General features: G+C 42.1%; 1 protein-coding gene across 4 annotated transcripts in view; it reads right to left on the bottom strand.

Annotated features, from left to right (window-relative positions):
• Positions 1-703: 703 nt before the first annotated feature.
• Positions 704-24,776, bottom strand: part of LOC118076889 (transducin-like enhancer protein 4) — a 138,444-nt gene continuing 114,371 nt past the window's right edge. For all 4 annotated transcript variants that reach the window (XM_035100057.3, XM_060280067.2, XM_060280071.2 and 1 more), the window contains 13 exons: positions 17,992-18,111; positions 17,248-17,301; positions 16,905-17,057; positions 14,749-14,881; positions 13,445-13,638; positions 12,969-13,045; positions 11,253-11,502; positions 8,023-8,270; positions 5,154-5,301; positions 4,543-4,693; positions 4,224-4,300; positions 2,698-3,148; positions 704-1,527 (listed from right to left, as the gene is read on the bottom strand). In XM_035100057.3, the coding sequence (XP_034955948.1) occupies positions 3,041-3,148; positions 4,224-4,300; positions 4,543-4,693; positions 5,154-5,301; positions 8,023-8,270; positions 11,253-11,502; positions 12,969-13,045; positions 13,445-13,638; positions 14,749-14,881; positions 16,905-17,057; positions 17,248-17,301; positions 17,992-18,111 (1,713 nt within the window). In that variant the 3' untranslated portion in view covers positions 704-1,527; positions 2,698-3,040. The remainder of the gene's footprint in view (positions 1,528-2,697; positions 3,149-4,223; positions 4,301-4,542; positions 4,694-5,153; positions 5,302-8,022; positions 8,271-11,252; positions 11,503-12,968; positions 13,046-13,444; positions 13,639-14,748; positions 14,882-16,904; positions 17,058-17,247; positions 17,302-17,991; positions 18,112-24,776) is intronic.

Genomic DNA, 24,776 nt, shown 5'->3' with positions numbered 1-24,776 from the left:
AATCGCTTTGCCCCAAGCAAGCTTCAATCTAGGCTGTCAACCCATTTTTTTAAAAGGTTCCCCACACACATGTGATCATGCCAATTACACATAATGCCATAGAACCAAAGGAAAGAGGATTGCATTCTGCTCAATACAAAATTATATCAGAGCTCCTGCCACCAGGGAGGAGAGAAGGCGGGAGGGATTGTTCTCTGGATGTGTGGAACATTACTTGCTTCCACACCCAATCAACAAAATTACAAGAGATAGAAAAGGGTGGATTTACATCACAAACCTCTATCTGTTTTATACAACTGGTTTTACTGTCGTGCCTTCCCCCCCAAAAGATGACAAATGTACAGAATTGTTAATTTGGTGAGAATGCTGAGAATTTTCTAATAGACACTTCTAACTCTCTCTTACAAAACTGCAATTTCTAATTTCCCCCGGGGAATGACTATCAACACTTTAAGTCTGTAGTATAGAAATTCCCTGAAAAGGGACACATAAATGGGAGCTGAATCCTGCAATGCTCATGAAGTTGGCAAAAACTGCATTCCATATCTCTCTTCTGTTCATAAATGGGAAAACAGACACACATGGATGAGAAGTTCTTTCTAACACACACATTGTTCATGGTGTAGGCTTAAAAAGCTTTTATGCCTGTCGGTTGGGGCTCATTTTTTGTCACACATAAAGGGAGGGAGATTAGAAAAACCACTTCTTACAAGTTACTTATGTTTAATGCTTAAAAGTTTGAATGCACAAACAATAATCTACCATTATAGAAGTACTTGTGGTCAATACAATGCATTAGAACTATGTACAATGACACAGTTTAGTATCAAAATCTTTCTACACTGTAGAGTATTACGAAACTGTTAATGACATCAAACACTGAGTACTTAACACAATTATTATCTTTTTTTTGCTACCACATTTGGAACTTCAATGAACAGTCCATTTCAACTTGCAGCATTAACCAATTTCTAGTATGAAATTAAGTAAATTTCTACTTACACAATAAAGATTTATCTACACAGTTCTTTTGATTTTGATCCATAGCAGCAAAGGCACTGTACATCAGCAGATCCACAGACTTAAAAGATTTTTTTTAAGCATTCAAAAAAAAAAGTCACAGGTCATAGTTTAACAGCAACAACAACAACATAAAAAGATAACACAATGTATCTGGCACAATGGCTCAGCCTGCGTCCATTTCAGGGACGTTCAACTAAGACTTGGGTAAAACTGGCGGTAAATAACACAAGTCCTTCTCCCGAGTGAAAATCCATTCTGTTCCGCACTTCAGAACGAGTGCTCTTCTAAATCCTACCTCTGAGGTCCTCGCTTTTATAGTTTGTACACTTGTAGAATCCTTTCCCTTCTCAGTGCCATTTCCAATGAATATATCAAATATTTTTCTGTAATCTTTGTAACTGCGGAATTGCCCAAAGACTCACATCTCCCCTTTTCAAAGAAATGTGGCAAAAATGTCCAGAAGGGATGAAGGTCATTCTTTGAGACACATTATTGTACTTCTCTCTGAAACATACAAAAGAGAAGTTATATTCATCATTTTGGGCAACACACTGCACTTGTTTCAAAAGAACAACAACATACACAGCGCTGTTACAAAAAAACCACAGTAAAATGGCAGATTAATACAGTATAGCAATTCTATTTGGGGCGTATTTTTTGGATACCCTCGTCATACATCACTTGAACTTGCCATTGATAAATCAGAGTTACTGAATGAGCCCCAAAATACAGTAGGTGCAGCAGGCAAGACCCCACTGTGTGTGGCCTCTTGAGATTAAACCAACACCCATTTGAGTTCAGAAGTGGCAATAATATGACCCAGTTTTGATATACAACTACCAATTTCTTCCTTTTTTTCCTTTCAAATTTCCAATCAGCATGTTTGTCTGTATAAAATTTCAAGACAGCAAGAAAGACTTATGCTTGATTATGTCTAGGTTGGCCTGGGTCTGGAGAAGCATCTAGTCTATGCTTGGTGGGGAGGCACCTTGATCATTTTGCATCTGCTATGCCCCCCCCCCACAGGTGCAAGGTGTGCATAAGGCCTACGCATAAAAAAATATCAAAGGAGCACAGCACCAACTATCCTACATATAGGGAAATAAGCCCGGATCATGCACCATGCTTTGAAGTTAAGCCTTATTCCCTAATCCATAGTCAACATTGATCAGTTTATCTGGATTTGGACTGAGAGGGACAACTGCAACTTGTTAAAAACAGAAGTGAAAGTTTCCAGTCTCCTCAAAGCCATGCCAGAGGTGGAGAGGGAGGGAGAACGAACAAGCCCCCAGGGCTGTAATGATAAATCCTAGTTTAGTTATTGTGCAAATTGGACCACAGTCTGGAAAATGGGGGCTGGGCCTACCATTGTTAGTTTTAACATATAGAGGACCTTTCAAATATCAAGGCCATCCTGTCTGGCAAGGCCAAAGGCGAGGCAAGTCAGGTGAGATCTTGTGTAGTCCCTGTTTTCCCAGACTGCCATCTGACCCAGTTTATCAACTCTTATAATAAATTATGCATTATTTATTAAACAATAAAATTTAATGAAGCACTCGTTTGAGATCAGAATTGGTGCAGATGTGTACACTCGGTAATAAATGGTAAATTCCCATTCTTCCCCAAATAGCCTCATCCCACACAAACAATACAAACATTGAGAATGCAACATACCTTTAAATCCAAGGCAGAAGCAGACTACTTTATTTAGTCAGTTCCTTGTTAAAAAGATTTTCTTTAAACAAAATAAATACATTACAGCTATGATACATAATTGAAAGAGTCAGTTCCCTGTTAGGTATGCTTATTTCATCTTCTTCCAAGTAGATAGCTGGAGATTTGGTATTACAAGTCCTTAATGGATGCCTGATATTAAATAGCAAGTCTGGTGGGGGAAAGTCCACAATTGTGATGAACGGTTTCCATCCTCACTTTGGGAAGGAAAGAGAAAAAGAGAGAAGAAAAATATACAGCAAAGTGCTACAAGGAGGAGTACAGTTTTCATTCAGATTTGTCTCTAATAAATAACTTCATAGACTGTAGCCTTCTTGTCCCCAGAACCGGTAACAATGTATTTGTCATCCACAGAGATATCACAGCTGAGCACAGAAGATGACTCTTTGGACTGAAAAAAGAAAAGAGAGAGAAAGAGAGTTAACCAACAATATTGCAAAAAATTGCAATATTAAACTCTTCCCTTCAAACAAGACTTTTTTTTAGAATGGTCTAGCCATTTTTGCTTCCTTCCCAACGTCTTTTTTTGCTTGTTTCTGCACCGTTAAACTTCAGTAAACTCTGCAGACCTGAAACATTGATCATGTTATTGTTTACATGAACCGTCCTCTAGAGATTAAGATCAAGATAAATCAAGAACCTACAGGTGAAACTCGGAAAATTAGAATATTGCTGAAAAGTGCATTTATTTCAGTAATGCAACTTATTTTTTCTTTTTCTTTTAATTTTTACAAATGCTTTCTTTTGGAAATTCCACAGTAATCAAACAAATATTTACAATAACACAAAAAACCCCACAAAAATAAACCATGGATTACATAAGCTTACATCTGGCTTTCTTATTGCTTCCTCTAATTTGTTCAAAGCTTGATGGATATTTCCCACATTATTATTTTTTGGCATCAAAAATCAGATTCTTAAATATTGTTATTATTAATAAGAGTATGTGTGTGTCCATGTCCCAAAAGATAGTTATCATCATCTTAAACAAAAACTGCCGGGTTAGATTTTGTAAATTTTATGAACAGGACACAGGAGAAAAGTTTAATAACTTTACTACTCTTAGCAGGTGATTTTAAAGTTAGAATGGTGAACAGATTAAATTTAAAGCTCAGTAATCAATGTACCGGGTAGTTGTCAAGTTCTTTCATAAAGATAATCAAAGGATAAATATTACAACACTGCTAATTGCAAATTCAGTCAACAGTGGCAAACAGCAGAAAAATGGACACTTCCCAACGCAAACTACAGGTAATCTATTACTTCTCACAGACCTGCTTTGCAAGCAGGAAGTCACATGTTCAATCCCTATCATCTCCAGGTAGGGCTGGGAGAGACTCGGTGGTTGAAACCCTGGAAAGCTATTGCCAATCCGTGTAGACAATACTGAACTAGACAAACCATTGGTCTGACTCAGTATAAGGCTGCTTCGTATGTGCTTAACATCCCACCTCTGTGATTTATACCTGGAATATGCTGGCTCCATAAGGTGTTCTCCAAGCATTCAGAAGGTTGTCTTTTCCAGTGCTTACAAACCATTTGCCTGAAATCAGATTTTTAAATAATTAGAAGCAGTTTTCCAAGTGATTAATCTGCACATCTCTTCTCCCCTTCCCACCCACTCTTTATCCCTGGTTGAAACAATGATCTGCAGCTGAATGGCTCACCAAAACAAAAAACCCAAACATACATGTACAATTAAATATCTGCCATTTGATTCTCCCTTCTTGGTTTTTACGGGAAGCAGGTTCGGAAGACGGCGCTACAGTATACTGAACTGCTTACCGCAGTGAGCGAACTTCAGGGATAACACACAACTCTCATGAAGATGTAGTTGATACTTGTCTGGTTTTGTGACATGCAGCACTTCAACGTTGCTGTTCTCCATTCCTACTGCCAACCATTCTCCAGTTGGGCAATAACCCAGTGAGAAGATCTGCAATTAAAATAGGACACAGGTTGATGCTTAATGAAACCTTTACACACCTGTCTTGGTGACGGAATTTATTGCTGTTGGGAAGATCATTTGGTCTAACACAGTTGTTTTATTTTTAAAAGAGATGCTAATCAAGCTACAGCACTAGTTCAAGAGACAGCAGCTCAGCTCACATAAACAAAACTCAATTAACTGTGTAACTTACAGCACTCATCGAGACCTACGTTTTAATTCTGAGATGGGTTGAAGTAATATTTTCATACAGGGTATCTTGGAATAGGATCTACAGATAGCTGATCATCTACAGGAGCCCTGCACACACCAATTAAAGGATGCAAAAGCCAAAGGAAAAGATTCTTCTGTGGCTGTGGCTTCAAGCCTGCTTTAAGAACCTTGATTTTTAAAATATAAAAACAACACAGACTGCTTTTAATATGTCGTGAATTCTTCAGGAGAGTACCTGTGATGTGAAGTCATGCTGCTGTAGCTGCCTGCCTTCTCTTAGGTCCCAGGATCTCACTGTATTGTCCAGGCCTCCTGTCCAGAGCTTAGTGCCATCATTTGAAATATCAATACAACTGGCTCCGTCTGTGTGGCCCTGGAATTGCCTGGAAATGTGAAAATAAGGCAAAAGTGCCATCACTTTCAAAAGAAGTATGAATTGAGGCAGGAATTTCACACACACACACACACAATTTTGGATGTATCCTGAAAACAAATTACTTGATCCATGTTTTTTGCATCAAGGTAATGCTAGAAAGCACCAGATCCAAAATTTGTGCTCTTTAGTCAGTGGACCCAGGCGGCGCTGTGGTTAAACCACTGAGCCTAGGGCTTGCTGATCAGAAGGTCGGCGGTTCGAATCCCTGTGACGGGGTGAGCTCCCGTTGCTTGGTCCCAGCTCCTGCCAACCTAGCAGTTCGAAAGCATGTCAAAATGCAAGTAGATAAATAGGAACCGCTACAGCGGGAAGGTAAATGGCGTTTCCGTGTGCTGCTCTGGTTTGCCAGAAGCGGCTTTGTCATGCTGGCCACATGACCTGGAAGCTATATGCCGGCTCCCTCGGCCAATAATGTGAGATGAGCGCGCAACCCCAGAGCCGGTCACGACTGGACCTAATGGTCAGGGGTCCCTTTACCTTTACCTAGTCAGTGGAGATAGATGTGATCTGCAATATGATGGTGGTTGGTGAGGAACCCATTTAAAAAACTATGCAGTTTCAAGAAAATCCATTTTTAAAGATCCAACATATGTACACCTTCTCTCTCTCTCTGTCAACCCAATCACTGCATTTCCTGTACCCCCCTTCTGCTCCTTCCCCCCCCTCTACCACCACTCAGCCTTTCTGACCTCATGTGCTGATCTGAGCTGTGAAAAGCACATATAGCTAAAATAAAAGAAGTGAAAAGAGTGCTGCTCTTCCAACTTCCTATTTAGCTTTCTGTACTTCTAGAAGCAGAGCAGGAGAGTAATCATCATCGCCACCTCATCACAAAGACAGTAGTAAGTTTGCAGTGGAGTGGGCTCAAAATATTTCACTGGCAGCTGGGGAAGTCCTTAAGAGCACCATTTCACCCATAGCTACCACAAAGGCGAATCCAGACTCAGAAGAACCATTTAGTTTTACTAAACTGATGGCCAATATGCTACATTAAGTCTATTTTTAAACTTTTGTTCTTACGTCTGCTTATAGGATCACACTTCTAGTATTCTGAATGTTTTTTGATCCAATAAAATGAATTACATCTGTCTCAACTCCCCCCACCCCACCCCCAAAAGATTCTCCCAAATGAGACTAACAGGACTTAATAAGACTTGGCCTACTGTGACTTTTGGGATCAAACAGCTTGTCAGTATCAAGAAAGGACATTCAGCAGCTCAATATATACATGCCATGTCCCCCAATACATGCCATGTCCCCCAATTAGGGTTGCCAGACTCAATAGAGGACAGGACTTCTGTGCCTTTAATTGCCCTGCTCTCTTTTGAGTCTGGAAACCTTAAAGAGAAACCAGCAGACCCTTTGCTTGGAAATTAAACAAAGGGTCTGCTGGTTTCTCTTTAAGGTTTCCAGACTCAAAAGAGAGCAGGGCAATTAAAGGCACAGAAGTCCTGTCCACTATTGAGTCTGGCAACCCTACCCCCAATATATACATGCCATATATATGACATTGTGCCAAAACTGACTATCTTTTCGAGGAAGACCAACATTATTAGAGTGGCTTCAAGACAGAACATGATTATTAGCCAAGGACAACCCATGTTTTCCATGTATTATTACCCTTCAGATTTTGCATAGGCTATTAGTTTTTGTTCAGCCTTATTTTCCACTGGAGATAACAGCACACCAATGCATCTCAAAGAATTCCCAGCTTGGAGGTACTTAAGCTCTCATCTGTATTTATAATTAGGTTTATTGCCTGCCCTGCCCTCAGATCTCAGGAGCAAAATTAATTCATACATTTTTTAAAAAATAAATAAATCAATTTTTCCACCCAAGCCCCAAAAGAGCCAATGAAGAAGAAACAAAGGACAGCCACTCAAAATCAAGTATACATGTTCACACAATCTAATTGCAGAGACTACAAACACCAGGGTCTTTTATTCAGCCATTAATGCATATATACATAATTTTGATAGGAAGCTGTTTTAAACAGAATCAGACCATTCCCCAATCTAGCTCAGTATGGTCTGACTGGAAGTAGTTTCCCAGGATTTCAATACAGGTCTCTTCCCCAACCCTGAGCTACAGCCCTTGTTTCCATTAGGTCTGCACAAAAATAACAAATTGGCAGGCCACTTGAGCCATACTGTGTATTTTAATACTAATACTCTTGTTCTTTCAAAATCTAATTCTAACCCCTAGACCAGTGTTTCCCAACCTTGTGCCTCCAGATGTTTTGAGACTACGATTCCCATCATCCCTAGCTAGCAAGACCAGTGGTCAGGAATGATGGGAATTGTAGTCCAAAACATCTGGAGGGCCGAAGGTTGGGGATGCCTGATCTAGACTACACACACACACACACACACACACACACACACACACACACACACACATAGCAACTGCCTAGAAATGTCTCCTTTGATAGAATGGGGAAACACCTGGCAGAATGGGAAGTGGATGGCTGAAATAGGCCCTATGACTCTTCCCATCCAAATAATCCATCATAAAAGGTAATAATTCATGATTCTGGAAGCCTAATGTGCAAACAACTATTGACCTTTCACGTTTATGGCTGCTTCATTTGCTATAGCTCCAACAACATGACACCCCCAGTGCAAACACATTTAGGGTTGGCTTGACAATCCAGCTTAACCTGACCTACCTGACCAGAGTTTGATTGTGCAGATCCCAGACTGCAATGTTCCCATCACTACAGCAGGAGAAGCAGACCTTGGAATCGGGGCTGATTGCCAGAGCATAGCAGGCAGGAGCCGAGGACGTCAGCTCTGCTTTTATACGCGGAGTTGGAGCTGCCAGGTCCCAAATGGATAGTGTGCTGGCTTCCCCGCCAACAATCAGGGTGCGGCCGTCGGGGAGCAATCTGCAGGAGCGGATGTAGTTATCTCTGTTCTGTAGAGACAGAAGCCATCAAGAGATTACTCATGAGGAAAGGAAAACAGCATTAACACGAGAGCAGGAATCCATAAAAGTATTGTATTCCCTCTTGGTTTTAATGAGCCATTTATACTTATGACAATGATAAAGTGGATTAATGCCAGAAAATTACACGACATTAGGGAAGTACTTAAACTTGATCTACAAAATTCAGCAGTGAGAGATATTTAATCTTAATTAGTATCAAAACGCACATGCAGGCCTGCGCCCAGTCCCAAACAGTTCAGAGCTTGCGAGCCTTTTGAGTGCTTATGGAAGCCTTCATTTGAGGAAGTTTGTGTTTCTGTTATTTTAACCCCTTGAAGGAAACTAACGGCATTCTCAGCAGGCAGTGACTTTATAAAATCTACCACCGCTGCCAAGAAATAAGAAAAATAAAGAAACAAAGATATGACAAGGATTTTCAGTAATGTAATGTTTCACTACCAACTGATAGTTTGTAGTAATAGTAGCAATAAAGGGGAAGAAAGTATCAGGTCAAGAATGGGGAAAAGATAACAAACCAAAAGCTAGAACAACAATGCTTCTCAAAGATTTATTTATCTTCTTCTTCTTCTTCTTACATTTATTTTCTGGCTCTCTTCCATCATGGAGCCCAAGGTGTGTATACACACTTCCCCTGAAGGTCTACCATCTAGCTTCAGCAAGTTGATGGCCTCATGTGCCATCAGACCAAGGATTAAATCTTTTTGCAAAGATTGTCGAGATAATCTAGTCCAGTTCACACATTATGCTTAACCAAAGTGAATGGTTCACCATGAATGCAGAGATTTTTCCCACTTTACTTGTCCTCCTCTAGCCAGTAGCAGCAAGCAAGGATCCCTAACTTGGTGTTATGTCTCAACTAGGGACTGCATCTCTCTCTCTCTCTCTCTTTTGCTTCAAATAAACCATGCTTGTAATCCTAGAACAAAAGTTCCTTAACACTGTGGTTTGTTTGGAGCAAAACAAACCAAGATCTCAGTTCAGATGCAACACTGGATTGTGGTTTGTTGTTCCCACTGGTAAGAAGAAAGGAACAAATTGGAGCCTTCTGTGTGCTCATGATAAGCTATTAGGTAAAGGTAAAGGGACCCCTGACCATTAGGTCCAGTCGTGACTGACTCTGGGGTTGCGCGCTCATCTCGCATTATTGGCCAAGGGAGCCGGCGTATAGCTTCCAGGTCATGTGGCCAGCATGACAAAGCCGCTTCTGGCAAACCAGAGCAGCACATGGAAACACCGTTTACCTTCCTGCTGTAGCGGTTCCTATTTATCTACTTGCATTTTGACATGCTTTCGAACTGCTAGGTTGGCAGGAGCTGGGACCAAGCAACGGGAGCTCACCCCGTCACAGGGATTTGAACCGCTGACCTTCTGATCAGCAAGCCCTAGGCTCAGTGGTTTAACCATGGTTAAACCACTATGGTTTATTTCAGCTTAACTATGGTTTATTTCAGCTTACAATCAATTAAAACAAGACCGTTCCTGCCTACAGACTTGCAATCTAAAAGACAACTCAGAACGAAAAAAAGACACGAAATGGAGGGAAAGCAAACTCAAGTGTCAGTTAAGTATGGTAGTAGTTCTTATAAAGACCTGCTGGGATGGAAACAGCTCAGGGACAGGAGGTGCCTGACAGACATTTCAAAGTGTGTAATCAGAAAAAGGAGCTTTATAAATAGTATCATAAATATCACACACAACTACACCAGTGAATGCTCATAACTAGATATGAGTATGTAGATTACTGTTGCACCTTTCCCTCCTCCCATCAGCTTAAAAAGTGGCTATATGATTATTCAGATGTCAGGATACTGTACAGAGAGAGAGAGAGAGAGAGAGAGAGATCACGAGGACCTTTAGTTCAGAGAAGCGTACTTCATGAGGCAGTAGTAGGTTGTCAGCTAAGTTCACCAAAAGGTAAAGGTAGCCTCACTAAAGTTAAGGACATAACACAAACCCGTCTGATCAGGTCAAAAACTGATCAGACGGACTGTTTAAATCATGGGTAGGCAAACTAAGGCCCAGGGGCTGGATCTGGCCCAATTGCCTTCTAAATCCAGCCCGCGGATGGTCTGGGAATCAGCGTGTTTTTACATGAGTAGAATCTGTCGTTTTATTTAAAATGCATCTCTGGATTACTTGTGGGGCATAGGAATTCGTTCATTTTTTTTTTCAAAATATAGTCCAGCCCCCTCCCCCCCACAAGGTCTGAGGGACAGTGGACCGGCCCCCTGCTGAAAAAGTTTGCTGACCCCTGGTTTAAATTAGCAGTTAGTTGTTTTTAAATTGACTTTAAAAAGTCCCAATTAATCAGGCAATAAATTTTTATTTTATTTTTATTCAAGTAGCAAGTATGGTCTTAAATCTGACATTTTTTCTCTTATTTATTTAAGTCTTGTAAGATTATAGGTGCCATTGTGTGCATCATCTAAAAAAACAAAATATGCTTCTTGCTTCACAATTATTGCTTTTACTCAGATGCAAATTCATGTTAAATGATGAACTAGGTAATCTACTAACATCATGATTAGCCAGTTAAAATTTCTTTAACTGGATTCCAGCCACAATAAATGTCACTTTTAACAAATGCAGGTAATAATTTGAAAAATATCTAATGATTATGTTATTTCTTGGCTAAGCACCCAAAACTGAAGAATTATCCTCTATAGAAAAGCATAGCCTAAATTTAGAGATACACAAACTATGTAGCTTGCACAGAAACCTCTATTAAAAGTTGACAGGTTCCTTTGAAATTCAATCAAATTTCAAATATGTGATTGATTATTTAAGCAGTTGGCAAAATTACTGGGTTCTAGTACTACTTAAACTACATAGGAATGATCAAAGTGGACGACCAATTTACAGATGCCCCAACCACCCAACAATGGTCCCTGGGGACCTCACCACCGCCAGCACCAGCTCTCTCAAGACTTTTGTACTGCCATTACTCACCAGGCAATCCAGCTGAGAGACAGGGCTCTTGTTCCCGGGATGACTGATATCCCAGACCTTGACACATCCTTTCCCACCAGTGTACACATGCCTTGTGGGGTTGCTGATAGTAACTGCACATACCACTTCCCCGTGGTTCAGGGTGTTAATCTGCCGAGCATGACGCGGGATTCCTGGCCCAATGAGGGCATCAGGAGGAAAAGGCACCGGCTGCATTTGGCCATCTGCACTTACATGAAATGAGTATGCCCTGGGGAAAGAAGGAGAGAGAGGAACATGTTTCAATGAGCCACACGTGTGGTATGCACAAGACAAAAGGTTTACATAGATGCAGAACGTCTCCCTTAACGTAGAAAAAAGACACAATTTGCAAAACATAGCTTAAGATAGTTGGGCTTAACTCATTTTAGCCCCTTGCAATATATTTTATTGGGCACAAATACCGAGGCGTTTATATATTTTTTTCTTCAGAAAGAATTGCCAAAATGGCAGACCAATAAATGCTGAGCCAACATGGCAAACAGTACATCTCACCAGGAACAACATGTTATATGACTGCCAGTTATACCACCTGCGAATAACCTATCAACAACTTCATCTCAAAAGCTCTGCTAGGGAGAGCACTCCACTGCTCAAAACAGCTTTGTTCTAAGATGCGACGTGCTGGAGCGCTTCTGCCATTGCTCACAACTTTATTGAAGGCGCAGCAAGAGTACATTGTATGGAAATATATGGCTAATGGAACGGGTGGGGGAGGCTAGCAGATTCATGGAGGCAGTGCGCAAATGGAAAACTCACACAGGCCACTGAAAATGGATCACAAATCTTTCCTGAAGAAGAAATTCTGCTGCCTTATTTCCTGTAGCTTTATTATAAGACATACTGGCATGTGAAGCAGCCTAAGCTTTTTTAATGTTTTTCTTACATGTAGTATTTATGACTTAGAAAGTGCAAAAAAACAAAAACAAAACCTGATCGGTTTTTTTAAAAAAAACAAATAAACATGTGAAAAATGACTACTTATCGTCAAGAGCTCTGCCACTTCTTGCTTTTTTGCTTGCAAAAAGGGATTGCCATGCCACAAATATATGCACAAATGAAGGCCTGGGATCGCTGTGTCTATTTTCATTTCATTGAAGAGGAATACTGAGTGAAAACTCAGTATTAATGATATAATTCTTTCATGCCCAGCTCCCAGTGAACCAAGCTTGTTAGAGCAGGTCACCTTTTCTGGTCAGTTCCATCAAGGATGCATTTGTACATTACAATACCATAATTCTTTTTAGCATTCTCAATCAAACAGAACATTTCGCTGTTTCTTTCTCTGCAAAGTGCTGTTTATGGAATCCAGTAAGTCTGCAATTGATTGCAGGGCTTCTTTTGTGCACAAAGGAATTATTTCTAAAGCGGAGAGGCAGAACACTGAAGACATGCACACTAGAGAGCCCTTTGCAATTTGCATTTCTGTGCCAAGTTGAGCTACTGTGGTCCAGCACGTCCCATTGCAGAAGGATAACCCCTACCCCATGGCCTCTTTTATCCACAGCATCCGATACCCTTGGCGCGTATTCACCTATGGGAAAAACTGCCAAATAGGCTTTTAAGATTAAAAGGAGGATTAACCACCCTCTGCCACGCATCGAATTCAGTATCACAGAGGGAGCAAAAGGAACAAAAGCTTAATAATATGATTGAGTTTGTACGTTTAACACTCACGGTTTTCCTCCTGGGATGCCTGTCAGATTGGGAGGGATGCCTGGGACTCGCATATGATGGTGTGGATCAAAACCAACCTGAAGTTTTCCCACAAACAGAACAAAGAAAGTTCAAACCGTTAATGGGAAATGATAGAATTCCATCCATTAGTTTTAAATCTCAGGGGCTCACAAACATTTCTTTAAAAGAGTCCTCCCTAAGGTTTAAGAACATAAAAAGAATCCCTGCTGGATTAAGCAGAGGACCCTTATTCCCAAACCCTGTTTCCAGCCATGGCCAGACACCTGTCATTCCCACCAGGTGATATTCAGAGGTATACTGCCTTTAAACATGGAGGGTCAGGCGTCTCCTGGTTTATTTTTGCTTCTCTAGGGCAGCCTCCCTCCCTTTTTGTGCCTCGATTGAAAACAAACCCCTTCCACTCAGGAGCACAATGAGCATTCGCTGGGATACAAACCAGGAAGAAAGAAACTTACCACTGGAGATCTCCCGTACGCTGCGGCGGCGGCGGCGGCAGCTGCTGCTGCACTCATTTGAGGAGAGATGTTATGGAGACCTGCATAGGCAGCACCAGGGCTGGTCAGCTCCCCATTCATCCCAGAGTGGGGCACTATTCCAAATGGGGCAGGGTAAGGACAAGGTACTGCCATGGGCGTTCTCAGGCCTGAAGCTATAAAACATAGAAGGGGAGAGAGAGAGAGAGAGAGAGAGAGAGAGAGAGAGAGAGAGAGAGAGAGAGAGAGAGAGAGAGAGAGAGAGGTGACACCATTGTTTAAACAGCCGCACTGGCTGCCGATCTGCTACTGAGCCTGAAAGTTCTTGTAGTGCTTTCCAAAGCCCTGAAGAACTTGGGTCCAAGATACCTGAACCCTTATATCCCAGCATTTTTGGTCATTCCCAGAGTTGGTGAGGCTCATGGCATCACAGAACTGTAGCGCTGGAAGGGACCCTGAAGGTCATCTAGCCCCAGTGCCCAATGTGGGGCTCAAACCCATTAACCTAAGATTAAGAGTCTCTTGCTCTACCGAATGAGATACAATGAGAAATCAATTACTTTAGTGTCATTGGCCCAGTCCTGTGGAACACTGCCAATAAACTCAGTGGGAGACTTCTGTGCCCACTATTAAACACCTGCTGAAAACATTTCTATTGTGCCAGGCCTATGTAGGCAAATGAGAATACACCCCACAATGGTCTACTGATTTTTTTTTATTTCTTCTTGCTTTTGACTTGTTTTTTTTTAAAAAAAACTTTAATAATGTCTTTTCTTGGTTTTATATTGCTGTAAACTGCTGTGATATGTTTTTATGCTACAGTGTTACATAAATGTTTTTTTATAAACAAACAAACAAACAAATGTCATTTCTGCACAGGTGAATAATCTCAAACATAAAACTGAAGGCAAATTTTGACTGATCACTTGTAAAGTCCAAAGTGCTTCACTGTCTTGACCAGGCATCTCCAAACTGCGGCCCTCCAGATGTTTTGGCCTACAACTCCCACGATCCCTAGCTAACAGGACCAGTGGTCAGGGAACATGGGAATTGTAGTCCAAAACATCTGGAGGGCCGAAGTTTGGGGGTGCCTGGTCTTGACCTTTGCTGGTATACCATGAGATGAGTTGCTTATGATGAGATGAGTTGCTTATCTAGCAAACCCAGGGCAGGTGTGGAATCTGAACCCAGATCTAAACTCAACCACTTTACCACCGAGAGTGCAAAGTAGCAATGTGATCTTTTAAAAAAGGAAGGCAGCGCCCTCCTTCAAGAGGTCTACAAACCTAATGGGTCAACTCCTGGTGGCTTCCCAGGCACAGGCCTCAATCCTGGTGTAGAATTACTGCCGGGAGTTGGAGCGTCAGACCGTGGAGTGGGGGTACTCGATTTAGACACAGGGGTGGTGGACTTCTCATTCTAATGTGGAAAGAGACAGGTACGATTATTTACATTTTCAGCAAAAGACAATCAACAAAAGCACAATCTAGAATGGGTTGACTTGTGTGGTTTCTCTTTCAGTTTTCATCTGCTCTTACTGGCATCTAAGGGTGCAATCGTCCAGCTACAGCTTGTGCAAAAACAACAGCGAATGCAACTTGCAGACGATCATTTCAGTGGGATCTATTGGTACATAGCCAGGCTTCCCAGCAGTCTGTATTACAAAAAATGTGCATACGGTACTTGCTTGCTGTAATTAGCATTAAAAGCCAGTCTCGTTTGAATCATTAAGGTGTTTCCAGGAAAGGTAAAGGGCAGACATTAAGTGGTGTTATTTTTAGGCCCTCCTACTTATATAATCATTTATTTAGTTACAGTACATATCGCTTTGGAAGCACTAAGTCATCCCCCCACAGACAGAAATATGAAGCTGAGGAACCGTAACTTCTAAGATAGGTGCCCAGTGATGGGATGGGAAAGGATTTTAACTCAGCTTTTATATTTCCAGCCTCCACATTTATAGGATGGATCAGGCAATGGTATGTTCCTTCTCTGCCCCAAAATGTGCATAACTGAATGAAGGGATTCGACATTTAATGGATCCCACTGCCAACACTCAATCAACGAAGTGTAAAAACCCCTTTGAAATAGGGGTTACCAATGGGGTGGCTGCACATTCAGATATGCCCATGGGAGCCTTCCTTGGTGCCCACAGGGTCTTGTGGATCACCCTGATAAAAGTAGGGTTGAAAGTAGCATTATATTGTAGTCAACAGACTTGGCTGCAGTGTGTCCTCTGCTTTGCCAATGTGCCAACGAACCCAAAAGGGATGGCAACCAAACTGCAAAACCTAGTTCAGGCTGTCTGAATTATTTATTTAAGAAATTTCTATCTTGCTTTTTGCCACGTCTTAATACAGCTTACAGAAAAAATAAAAATATGAAGTATAAAATGTACAACATTGGCTAAAACATCAGAGAGTAAAACATCAGAACAGCATTTCTGCAGCACTCAGACAAAAGACGTCAAGGAGTATGGGTGGAGGAGTCTGAATCTGATTGTTTGAATCTACCTTTCTACAAGGTACCAGTGACATATGCAATGTTCAATGGTTATTCAGCCCAGAATGTAATGTAACATGATGTCTGACGGAGGAGGTGAGGATGAGACATGGTGCTTGCCTAAGTCCTTCCTCCCTCGCCTTTGCACTATAACATAGGAACAGGGGTGCAAATATGCATATACCCTGTTTCAGGCCACTAGTCACATGCCAGCTCCTTATTCTGCCTGGGATTTTGCGCAACCAAAAGGGCTACTACTAAATTTGCCTCCAATTCTCTGCACCTTCTAGACAATAGTGTGAGAAGAACAAGAACAGTATTTCCGAGAAAAATGTGAGCAAGGCATGACATTTTCTATTCTCTCTCTCTCTCTCTTTTACACACAGTGCACATATGTGCCTATATATGTACGAACACAGAAACAAATTATTCTGGCTTTGCAAGCAGCCCTTTTCTGAATTATGACTTGTTATGCAAGTCAAGAAAGGCTCTTGTGAATGACAGATTAGTTTTTAGATAGAAAATGATTGTAGTTGAACATAGCCCAGTAATACAAATAAAGCCAAGAAGCAAATCACGTCCAAGTAGAAAGCTGAATTTACTGTAAACTGCCATAGGAAAAAAATATATTCAAAGAACCCCTGTGTGCTCTTATTTATCCACAGAATGGCAAGCTTCCTGGCATGAAAAAAATATATCACAATAAAGGCATATACATCATTTTGAGACACTGCTAGCAGAACAAACCCTCTCTATCACCTAAAAAGAGTCTGGGTTTCCATTTGCTTTCTCTCTTTTTTTAAAGTAGAAATGCACTGAAGGCAGTTTTGTATCAAGATGTGCAACTGGGGCACATCTCATTATTTCCCCCCTCTCTATTTAGGCACCCAGCAGTGCACACAGGGATACGAGCCTGGGCATAGATTGTATAGTCACTTACAAGGCTAAGTTCTTTGGATTTGGAGGAAGGAGTGCTGCTGGAAGATGCTATTGAGGCTGGGCTAATTGGTGCATCTTTCTTGAGTAGACGGGTCTTGTCTAAGCCATTTTCCCTTGGAGAATGTGCTGGGCTTCCTCGTGGCGATGAAGGATCCTGAAAACAAACTGTAATTATAATCAGGGCATCCTATTTGCTGTAGGTTGGATGAGCTACATGTGTCTCTTTGGCTATTGCCTTTGGCAGAAATGGCCAAAGAAACATACATTCCAGCCCAGAGGACATGACAGTGATGATGCTTTCCCATTGGGTCTGATGAAGAGAAGAAATTTAAAGTTGCACATACCTCATTGGAAACATCAACCACTAAGTTGTCGTCACTCTTTTCACCATCACTGTCCTGCAGTGAAGAAGAATGAGTAAGTATTCTATAGCTCTGTAACTTCTTGCACAACCAATTATTTTTTTTATTAAAATACGAAGACTGGTAGGGCTGCAGTGCCAAAACGAATAGGACAACCAAAATGTAAAGGCCAACGATCAATGTCTGACATAATAGTTGGGCCATACAAAAGTGCCCATGGGTCACAGCAGAAAAAAATAGCTCTTGGCCTCTGTTTTTTCACCATAGGTCTCAAAGCAGCTTACAACAATTAAAGAGACAAAATTTAAAATATTAAACCTCCAAAATTTAAAACCCAAAGAACATAAAATCTCATTTTTAAAAAAAAAAAATGTAGAAATCTGGTGCAAAAACCTCCCGAAACAAAACAATTTTGACCAGTTGTCTGAAATGCAGTACTTAAATTAGGGGCTCACAATTAAGGGTGTTGTCAGAATTCCATAAAGGTAAGTTTGTCTGCTCATAGCCTATGGCACCACCTGCCACCTCTGCAACTGCAGCCCATCCCCCTTCCCTGGTCCCTGAAGGGCCCTCACAGATGATCTAGAACAGAAGATATGGCACAGCTGCCTTCACTGGAGCCATCTCTGCCCTGTCGCCTTTCTCGGGGTATGAAAAGGAGGCGGCAGTAGATGCAGAAGCCTCGGTGCATTGGAGAATGTTCAAAAGACAGACGGTTTTACTCACATAGCGAGTTGCTATTTCTTTTTCTTCTGTTTTCTGTTTTTTGCTTTCAGAGGAGTAGTCTGTTGAGTTTCTGTGCTTCTCAGAGGCTCTGAAACTGGCTGATGGAGACACAGATGAGCTCTGAAATCAGAGAAAAGAGGAGGAAAGGTGACTGAAAGTGTTTATATCTCATCTTTGAGAAGATCACCAACAACCAATGCTCGCTCTTTCCACAAACAGGGTCTCATATTTCCTTCCGCAACAAATAGATGCAAACTGTTCTGCTCCTGGCACAGTATTAGAGCAGCACATGAACTCTGTGGAACTAATCTAGCCAGCCATGTCAAGCATCAGGCTGTGTGGAACTTATTCACAAACAGATCTCTTCCTGTCTTCCACTGTAAGCAGTGGGCTGGAGGGCTCACTTGCAAAACAACCCCATATCTACTTCATGAGACAGCAGGCCGCAACAGATCTTGTGAACAGGGTCTTGCGAATGGGGAACAGCGCCAGGCAACCTTTCCAAACACCAGGTCCCTCCCAGAGGACCTGATGTTTGATAAGCACTTTACTATCTTGATGGAAGGAAGTGGAAAACAGGGGTGATTACTCTCAAGTTGGCAAGTTTGTTGGTGGCTGCACCAGTGTGCCACTTGAAACAGCAGGCTGGGGTTAGCACTGCATGAGCAGGTCTTCTTGCTAGTACATCTGCTGTCATTTCACATTGAAAACATGGGAGAATAAGCCTTCTTGCTGTCTCAATGGTGCAGGAAAGTTAGTACCTCGTAATGAAAGGTAAAAGTGGAGTCCTAATAAAGGGAACACAGCCTGTAATCCCAGTGTTTGTTATGACTTCAAGCAAGCAAGTGGCCCTCTAGTAAGAATTTTATTTTGTTAAGTCACACAAAATCCAGATCAGACAAAAAAGGGGGACGACGACTCTGAACTATTTTACTTAAAAAGAAAACTACACCTTCAACGTTAATGCTTCTTTTAATGTGTAAGAATGCTGGGTGTTCTTTCCTATCACACTGTAGTCTCAAATGATCGTCTTGGTACCCTGATGCTCAACACACTTGAAGAAAGCTCCACAGAAATCACTACAACTTGCTTAGCAGTTAAAGACAGACAGGATAAGGGGACACCTGAGTTGGGATGATGAAGGAAGTTGATTTTATACATGTTTTACCTAAACAGCCTCAGGGCGTTATTCATTTGTATTTTTACACACCAAGTGCTTGATTTCATTTTCCAGAGTCAAGAAGAGTATCATGTGTGAACACCTATTGCATCTTAAAAGCAGAAGGCTAATGCTGCACTATTTTGCCCAAGGAAAACATAAGCTGTATACAGAAGCTGTGGTTCTGATCACAAGCATTCTACAGTTATTTGTGTGTTCCTGGTATGCTACAGGAGCAATTTCTTAACAGCCCGGTCCCATGCTGCACCAGCAATGTATGCAAATAGGAAAATACGCGGGTAGGGCCAGAGAAAGTAACCACACCAGAAAGAAACACACAAAGCTGGTCTAATCTTGCAAATCAGGATCTATGCATCCCATTCTCACACTAGGTTTCTTGGCCCCACCAAAAATGCCCCTGGTTACCCTATGATGCAATACATAGGGACCTAGTTAGGGATCTAATGAAAGATTCATGGTGTGTTGGGAAGGGGGCTGGGATCGGTATAAAGAAGTTACAACCTCTTATCTCTAAGCAGCAATATTTAGGGTTCAGGGGCATATCCTTTCCCCTTTGCCCTAATACTACTAGAAACCTAGAGCTTTTCCCACAGCTTTATGCAAATACCCTTATGCATGTCTTAAAAATACCCCTGCTCCGTTTATTTTCATCCCACAAATGGAGAGAAGGCAGATTATAATTTGAATTCAATTTACTATGACTCATCTCTCTCTCTCTCTCTCTCTCTCTCTCTCTCTCTCTCTCTCTCTCTCTCTCTCTCTCTCTCTCACACACACACACACACACACACACACACACATAAAGTAATTGGCTGCAATAAGGAGAAAACTAATTGCTGAATGACAATTAGAATGATGACTACCGTGTTTCCCCCTTTTTAAGACACCGTCTTATAACTTTTTTTCCCTCAAAAAACACAGGGTGGCTTACTTTCGGTGGGGTGTCTTATTTTTTATTACCGGTACGGTTTTTACGGTTCAGGGCGCTGGCTCAGGGCGCTGCTGGGCTGTCTTGAGTGCTCGGCGCTGCAGCAGCCCCCAGTTCCGGGTGGCGGGGTGGCAGGCGTCTTTGGCCGGGCCAGGCAGAGGCCGCTGGCTCATGCGCTCCGCCCGCCGCTGCAGGCGCTCCAAGCTCCTTGGCCGGGCCAGGCAAGGAAGAAGCAGTGAGCCCAGCAGTGGCGGCAAGCACGGAAGTGGCAGGGATGGCGGTGGACGAGAAGGCAGAGCGCGGGGATGCAGCCAGCAAGGCGGGAGCGCGATCAGCTGTTAAGCGGAGCTCTTGGAGCGCCTCTTCATAGCTGATCGCGCTCCTGCAGTGCTGGCTGCATGGAGTGACTCTGCGAGTGGAGGTGCCTGCGGAGGTTGGTTTCCGCGGCGCGGAAGTATGGCTTATTTTCGGGGTATGTCTTATATTTCTCAAATACTTAAAAACCCTGCCATGGCTTACTTTATGACTACGTATTAAAAAAGGGGAAACAGGGTAAAGAGGGAGGAGTAAACCATGGTACTGATTTAAACGAAAGTATTTATTTTCATAAATTTGAAACCACATGGTTTCAATTTTTCTCATTCTAATTAGCCTCAGTGCTACAAATACCCTTTTAATCTTTGATTCTGGTGCTTAATAACGTTATAATTCAGAGCACTCTAGAAGCATGATAAAGCAGCTAAATTATGGCTAGCTCTTTAAAGGATGATCCACACATTGGGACAATGTATACTGCCTAGCATCTGTCTAGACATGACCTTAAAAATGGTCCATACACACACTTGCAAATATTCTTCTATATGACCCCATGTTATGGAAGTCCAAACCTAATCCCAATTTTAGAGTGTAACATAAATACAGGGATTTATAGAAAGGTGAACCACAGCAAACCTACAGCATAAACTACTTTAGTAGGCACTCTGTCTCCCCAGGAAAGTGCTAGTCTTGGATGGAATTGGCGGCTGGAGATCTCTTAATCATCGGCACCAACACAAAACCAGTGGCAGGTGGCATGGTGGGACACTGCCACTCACTTGGTGTCCAGCTGGTCACGTTGCTGTTGCTTATCAGGAGGTAGAGGATGAGGCAGGGATGAGGCTGCTGTGGTGCAAACACATCTGTGAAGCCAATCCAGTGCTCCGACCGGTGCATTTACACCATGTCAACCTCCACACCACCTTGCCTAGGTAAAGGTAAAGGTAAAGGGACCCCTGACCATTAGGTCCAGTCGTGACCGACTCTGGGGTTGCGCGCTCATCTCGCATTATTGGCCGAGGGAGCCGGCGTATAGCTTCCAGGTCATGTGGCCAGCATGACAAAGCTGCTTCTGGCAAACCAGAGCAGCACATGGAAACGCCGTTTACCTTCCCGCTATAGCGGTTCCTATTTATCTACTTGCATTTTGACGTGCTTTCGAACTGCTAGGTTGGCAGGAGCTGGGACCAAGCAACGGGAGCTCACCCCGTCAGAGGGATTCGAAACGCCGACCTTCTGATCAGCAAGCCCTAGGCTCAGTGGTTTAACCACAGCGCCACCTGGGTCCCTCCCACCTTGCCTACATCCCGGTAAACAGAAGCAATGACCAGAGGTAACATGGGTGGTGATGATCCACCACAACATCAATTACTGCAAAAGACTAATTCTCAATGGGGGTGAGGGCAACTACACTGTTATCAAACTGATTTTACACACACACACACACACACACACACACACACACACACGGTTGATTCACATAAACAAGTATTATTCAATGCAGTTGGGTACAGAAGTATAAGGAGAAACTTTAGTGTGACCAAGTGGATAAAGTAGAAAGGGTATGATTAAGGGAAAATGCTAAGTCTGATAGAAGGGACACGGGTGGCGCTGTGGTTTAAACCACAGAGCCTAGGGCTTGCTGAACAGAAGGTCGGCGGTTCGAATCCCCGCGATGGGGTGAGCTCCCGTTGCTCGGTCCCTGCTCCTGCCAACCTAGCAGTTTGAAAGCACGTCAAAGTGCAAGTAGATAAATAGTTACCGCTCTGGCGGGAAGGTAAACGGCGTTTCTGTGCGTTGCTCTGGCTTCGCCAGAAGTGGCTTAGTCATGCTGGCCACATGATCTGGAAGCTGTATGCCAGCTCCCTCGGCCAGTAAAGTGAGTTGAGCGCCACAACCCCAGAGTCGTCTGCGACTGGACCTAACGGTCAGGGGTCCCTTTACCTTTAACTAAGTCTGATAATAAATACTTGTCAGTGGACAATAGAAATTTTGCCTTAGAACTATACAGAATGTTGCTTGCTTCCAATTTCAAGGAGGTGTTTTGTTTTGTTTTAAAGACAAGCTTGGGACAAGACCTTGAAATGTCAGTACCATTGGACATCTGGCTGTACACACGAACAGTTGTGCATATTTTTTGGTTGTGCCCTAGTATATGTTTTTAAAAGGTGTTGCTGGTGTTGCACGCCTTTCGAAAATAATGGAGTGGGGGCAGTGCAATGGAGCTGCCCTCCCAAACTGGAATCACTGCCCTAAACAGGATGGTAGAAGGGTGTGGCAGGGCAGCAGTGAGGTTGGGGCCGTTTGTAAAATTTAAGCACCAGAAGATGAAAATGTAAATCTAATACTAAAGGGTTCTTCTTCTTCTTTCATTTATGGTGGAAATGCAAGAAAGCAAAGAAACTTCCAACACAAATTAAAAGTAAATAGAAGCAAAACAACTTTTTTTAAAAAAACAGATAAATCTGTATTAATATTTGGAATACTAGACCATGTTATTCAAAACCCAAGATATTTGAAATATTGTAAAATATATACCCACTAAATGTGTGATTGTACATATTATGACTTTGCACTTATGGAATCCAGAGTAGTTATTAAGAAAAAAGATGTTTAACTTTGTTATTTGTAATTATAATTTAAGGAAAGTCAAATAAAAGTTGAAACAAAATATAAATATCAAATCAGGAGGATCTTTAGAACAAAATATGGACACCGGAAGCTAGATCAGTCTCTATATACAGATTTAGAGGTTTTTCGAATTGATTTATTTGACATGACTAAGACCTCTTTAACACATAAGTTGATAGCACAGCTCCCCACCCCTCTGTAGATATGCTGCTATGCCTGCCTGCATCCATATAACATGGTGTCTCAACCACATGCTTAGAACGCTTGGAATATCATTCAGGTGACACAAAGCCCCCAGGCCTCAGTTGGGTGGTATGCTAAGCACACGCTTAGAATAATCATGTGGCTGGAAGCTTTTACACACAGCCCCCAGTTGCTGGAAAAAAAACAGTAGCAACCAAATGAACATACTGCAGGGAGTTGGCACCATGTCCCTCAATGCAATTGTGGGGTGTCAGCCACTGTTGGAAGCAGATGTCACCTATGGCCTGCCTATCCTAAAATTTACTGACCACAAAGGTGGCAGAAAGCCTCTTAGAAAGCCATAAATATCTCACCAGCAAGAGGGCAAACATCAGCATGCTGCCTGCCTGCAGTAATTAGTACTTCAAATTACTGCAAACCAAGAATTATTATTACCCTTCCACCCCCAATGTCCACTGAATATTACTTACATTAGCATAGTCAAAGTGAAACAAGGGAGGAGAAGGAAATACAGTGAAATAAAACTCCAGTTAAAGCAAGCTTTCCACACTGTTCAACTATTCGGCAAAACGTCCCAGACAGTTAACCTTGGGCAGACCAAGTTGGGGGGGGGGAGGAATTCAGGAAAATTAGAGCTGGAAATCATGACTAAGGACAACTGAGAACCCTCCCACGCAATAAGGCTGAGGACTCAAAATGTGATCATTCCCTTACGAAACTTTACAACACCAGGACAATGATGTATTTTGCGTGCAATAATTAAAACATCAATTCCCAACAAAGTGGGGATTATGAGATAATTGACCATCCCGGGGTATTAAACCAACCATAGTAAAAGCCAAGGCTTCTCGTCGCAATGGTCAATTATAATATAATTATCTGAATGACATTATTGGTGTTATAAAGTCTGCTCAAAGTACAAATGCAACAATAAAAAATTAATAAAGTATGCATGGCAGGAAAATGACCTCAGAAGAAAAGGCTACTAGGCTGACTATGCACTTGTGTGGAGTCTACTTTGCTGCCTCTCATTTTCACTCTGAAGAAATTCTAGGAAATGCCGCACAAGAGGATTCTGGGCCATTTGGGTATAACCATTCAGCATATGCAAAGCCACATGCTTAAGTGTCTAAATAGCAACAAAGAAGAAGTGCGAACTCATAATGTATACAGTCATACCTCGGATTAAGTATGCTTCAGGTTTAGTACTTTCAAGTTAATTACTCCGCGGACCCGTCTGGAACGGATTAATCCACTTTCCATTACTTTCAGTGGGAAAGTTTGCTTCAGGTTAAGTACGCTTCAGGTTAAGTACGGACTTCCAGAACCAATTAAGTACTTAACCTGAGGTACCACTGTACAGTAAAGGAGTTCAAACTGAATGTCCCTTTTATCCTGGCAGCGTGTCATCATAGAATCAGACTTGGAAGGGATCCCAAAGGTCCTCTAGTCCAACCCCCCAAGCACTGCAGGACTCTCCGCTGGATCATACAGGACAGATCAGCATCCAGCCTCTGCTTAAAAACC

Source organism: Zootoca vivipara, chromosome 10 (assembly GCF_965207765.1).
Source record: "Zootoca vivipara chromosome 10, rZooViv2.hap1.1, whole genome shotgun sequence".
Taxonomy (NCBI): domain Eukaryota; kingdom Metazoa; phylum Chordata; class Lepidosauria; order Squamata; family Lacertidae; genus Zootoca; species Zootoca vivipara.
Note: the sequence above shows the minus strand (reverse complement) of the source record. Positions and strands in the feature narration are given on the sequence as shown.